The sequence below is a fragment of the Athene cunicularia genome (assembly GCF_003259725.1).
Source record: "Athene cunicularia isolate RWA chromosome 1 unlocalized genomic scaffold, athCun1 chr1_part1, whole genome shotgun sequence".
Classification (NCBI taxonomy): Eukaryota; Metazoa; Chordata; class Aves; order Strigiformes; family Strigidae; genus Athene; species Athene cunicularia.
The window spans coordinates 44,267,628-44,272,014 of NW_020799091.1; the positions used below are offsets into that span (position 1 = coordinate 44,267,628).

Below are 4,387 nucleotides of genomic sequence, written 5' to 3' on the forward strand. Positions count from 1 at the left end.
CTGCCGGCAAGAGCAGCCCCACAGCTGCGCAGAAGCCAGGCTCAGCAGTGGGAAAGGCTGTCGCACCTAGGTGGACACCAGTGTTTTGCTGTGTGCAGGTGACGCAGCTGGTGGAGTTCCTCATCGAGCACCACGAGGAACTCTTCGCGGAGGAGGTGGCTGGGCTTGCCGGCACATCGGATGAGGAGTCACCGGCACCGGAGCTGGGAGCAGCGGCAGCAGAGGTATGTCAGGGCCACAAACAGCGTGACAACCAAAGCCTCCCCCCTCAGAAGGGGGACCGCTGCCACCACAGGGACAAGTAAGATCATCCACCAACCTGCAGGTCTGCAAGAGCGCAGAGTAAGGCCGACTTGCACTTTGGCGGTGATGCCTCCAGAACTGGCTCAGCTGGGCTGCGCAAACCCATCCAAGGGATCTGCCTTTCAGAGCTCAGGTAGCAACTGAGCAGGTAGGTCCTTGCCACCTGTGACCTTCCTCCTTTCCACTGCAGGTGCCTCCAGTCGCCCCAGAAAGCCAACACCTGAAGAGCTCGTCTGGGGAGAGAAGGTAACATGGGCTAGCCTTGGTGAAGAGTAGAATGGTTTCATGTTTATCATGGCTTTACCTGTCTAACCATCCTATTGCATGGAAAGGTTGCCAGGCTCTTCTCAAGGGAGTAGAAAGAGAAAAGGCAGCTGTGAAGAGGGGAGCGATGGGCAGGAAGAGGAGGAAGCTGGAGCCGAAGCTCTCAGGGACGGGCAACTGAGGGAATCTGAGCAGGTAAGATGAACGAGGAGCCCAGGGGCGTAGCAGACCCTCTTGTCCATCTTCCAAAGGCTCTGAACACTGCTCTGAATACAGGAGGACTTCCCGAGGTGCTCAGAGATGGCCCCAGACAGGAAGCACGCACCTGCCCTTGGGAGAACGTGTAGGTCTGGGGAAACATTCCGCTCCAGCATTGGCAGCGTTCCTTTTGCACTTGCTGAAGCTTGTTTGTGCAAGGCTGAGCAGACACCCCGGCAAGGTCACAAGACTCACCATTTTGAGCTCTTTGACCCTCTCCCTACAGAAAAGTCCCTCTTCTCTGTTCATGCCAGCTGGCAATCCTAACACTGGCTGGTGCAGCCTGAATCCTAAAGACACAGTAAGGGGTTGTTCCAAAGAGCTATAGACAGAGAGATACTGGCACTTCTGAAAAACCAACATTTCACTCGAGGAAACTGGGGGAAGAAACAAAGAACCCAAACAATAAAAAATCAACACAGAGCATGGTTTGCCTGCCAACCTGCCATTTTAGCATGGGACGGTGAGGGCTGCTGCTGCTGCTCAGGTTTTGGGAAAGGACCCCATCCCAGCTCCCCAGGGGCTCCCTGCTGAGCCCTACTGCCTGGCAAGGGGGCACTGTACACCTCTGTCAACCTGCCGTACCCTGAGGGCATTGCAGGCATTGAGAAGGGGCCAAAGCAACGCCAGAGTCACTGCCAGTAAGGGTTCTCTCTCCGGAGCCAGGATCAACCCTTTTTTCCTCGGACTCCCCAAAGAACAGGCAACAAAGTCACACCTGTTCCTGCCCTCATGGTTTCACCAGCGCTTTCTGACTCTGCCCTTGTAGGTGCCCATCTGTTTTTGCAGCTTGGATTCCCCAATGAGTTCTGATGCCACAGCTTCCACGGACACGACACGGGCACAGCACCACCTCAGCGGAGGCGAGGAGAGAGGCGCCGTGCCCCTCTGCTCTGGCCAGCAGATTGAAGTCACGCACTGCTGAGCCGCAGCGGCCCCGCACCACCCTCAGAGCCATCCCGGCCCTCGCAGGAGGCCTTGCTGGCTCACTGCCTGTAATAAGACCTATATGATATGTTATCCAAATCTCAAGTTATGGCTAAATATGTTATTCAGTAAATTAAATATAAAAATAAATTGTGTTAATATCAGATTGTATTGTAACTGAACTTTGTTGTGGTCAGACAGTGTTACGGTTCTAAATGTTTTTGCACTTTGCACATTACTCCGCAGTTCTCCAAACTGGAAATTTGCAAAAAGCTGTTTAGCTTGGCTTTCAGTAGTATAAAGAGCAAAAGCTCTTCAGGGTTTCAATTGCATCTTTGCAACAGCTGTAAAAAAATATAAACATGCAGATTGTTTCAATATATGAAAACACCTTTATTTACTACTTCTTTGTCATACAGGGAATAAACTAACAGTGACAGCTAAAAAAAAACTCCAAAGTGGGAAAAAAATTGTGCTGTCGGGTGGCTGCAGCTTTGCTGTGTGAGCTGATTATTCATGTAAAGACATTTTATAAACATGTCACTTCAGACAATAATGGCAGCTAACCCTAAAAACACATTTGCATAGAGCAGTAGCTGCTATTGCTCTAACTTAGCAACAAAACCAGTGCATCCTCCACTACTTTAGTTGAACAAAGATACTTGCCTCTCATGTGCCACTCTTCTGACTTTCAGAATAATGCTATGAAAAAATTTCCCTCAGAAAATTTTCCACCTCCTTTCAGAAAATACAGCCAATGTCCCTAGCTGTCTCAGTTTTCTATTCCACAACAGTTTGCTGTATTTCAAAACCAAAATTAACCCATGGCTAGCTACTGAGGTCTCTGCCCAACTTTTGCTGCAGTCAGGTAGAGAATTTCCATTTAGTCTAGACCCAGTGAAGTGCCAATGTAAGTATAAGCAAAAAAAAGTTATCTAGAACTTCATATTCTCTAGTAAGACAATAGCAAGAATATGAAGAACTAGGTTTTGTCCACTGTCTCTCATATATGTAGTGATCAGCTCCTTGGAAAACAGCCTGGACTGGTTGTGGGTATGCCCGTAAACATATGGGCAGAGTACTGGGCAGTGGAAAGGACAGCATTAGAAAAAAGCCCAGATCCTTTCTCTGACCCAGAATCACCATTCTCATGTTCTCAATGCATGTGAGGCTTGTTAGTCTTTGAGCCCAACATATTTATCGTAACACAGGACATTGGTCAACAGTCACAACAATGGTCAATCTCCAGAACATTTTTCATTTGCTTAACATGTAGAGGACTTAAACATGGAATGGCTAACTTATAATATTATTGAGTTAATAACAACTCTTGTCTGTCCTGGTAGCCACATTTTCAATGGGAATAGACCAGAACTAACACCTGCTACAAACCCACACCTGGCTTCCAGGTCAATTAAATCCATGCTCAGCTTTAACAGCACCAGCATACCTCTGTGTTATTCATTCTTACATCCTTGCACACCTTAATACTTTATAAGCATATACTGTTGAGGAAGTCTTTGAAATCTGGTCTTCATGAGAACAACTTTCTTTAAGCTCTAGTCTAAATTCCACTGAACCTGCCATCTAGACTTCACAATAACTATGTGCACACATTGCATATGTGCAGGTGAACACAAGTCTAAGATGGAGTTAAGGAAAAAAGTTCTGTGGAAAGTCTGTCTCTGCACTCTGTCACTGGAGTGCATCCTCGTTATCCTGTCCCATAGCAAGAGAGAGCATTTCCACTTGGACCACTGCTTTGGTTGGAGGACCCATGCCCTTTCAGCAATGGCAGAGAGAGACCTATGAAAAGAGAGTGGGACAGACTATGAATGTCACTGGTATAGACACAAAGCATCCAGGGACACATCCACACATACCCATGACAAAAAGCAGGTTGGCAAAGCTACTGGAAAGCAACACAACCGAAAAGGCCCTGGGGGTCCCAGTGGACACCAAGTTGACAAGGAGACAGTAAGGTGCCCTTGCCCAAAGGCAGCGCGAGTGTCACCCTGGGCAGCACTGGGCAAAGCCTTGATGTCAGCTGGAGGGAGGTGACCCTTCCCTCTGCTCAGCGCTGCTGAGGCCATGCCTGCAGTGCTGTGCCCAGGCCTGGCCTCCCTGGACGAGAGAGACACGGGCACCCTGGGGAAAGCCCCTCAGTGCCCCACACCCCCAGCACCCCCAGCACGACCGATGAGGTCACAATGCCCCGCTCTGTGTTGACCCGGTGCTGGCCTGGCAACGGCCCCAGTACCTGCCAGGACGGTGCTCTGCCAGCACAGAGTCGTAGTGGGGTCTCGCCCAGCAGCACTGCAGAGCATCAGGACCCCTCGGAAGACTCTCTCGGGCTGTCAGAGCACGGCCCTGAGCCCCACCAGAGTGTGCAAAGCGAGGCCTCTCGTGTCCTCAGCGGGATGGGCCAGCTGAACTGCTGCCGTGGCTCCAGGTGAGCTCTCCCCGCGATCTGGGGACACGCCGGCACAGCCGGACCCCGCAGCAGCCACCTTGCTCATGCCCAATGCCGTCTACCCTGCAGGGTCCACCCTTACCCCGAGCAGCACTGCGAGCCTGGCCGGGGGTCACCCGAGCTGCTGCTCCGCCAGCGCGTGCGGGTGACCCAGGGCCGCAC

The 4,387-nt window shown here is 50.9% G+C and overlaps 1 protein-coding gene across 1 annotated transcript in view; it reads left to right on the top strand.

The window, feature by feature from the left end:
* LOC113491174 overlaps window positions 1–1,802 on the top strand; it is an 83,787-nt gene extending 81,985 nt beyond the window's left edge. The window contains exons 4-7 of the mRNA XM_026867924.1: window positions 99–224; window positions 494–549; window positions 636–762; window positions 1,595–1,802. Coding sequence (XP_026723725.1) covers window positions 99–224; window positions 494–549; window positions 636–762; window positions 1,595–1,750 — 465 coding nt within the window. The 3' untranslated portion in view covers window positions 1,751–1,802. The remainder of the gene's footprint in view (window positions 1–98; window positions 225–493; window positions 550–635; window positions 763–1,594) is intronic.
* The last annotated feature ends 2,585 nt before the right edge of the window (window positions 1,803–4,387 follow it).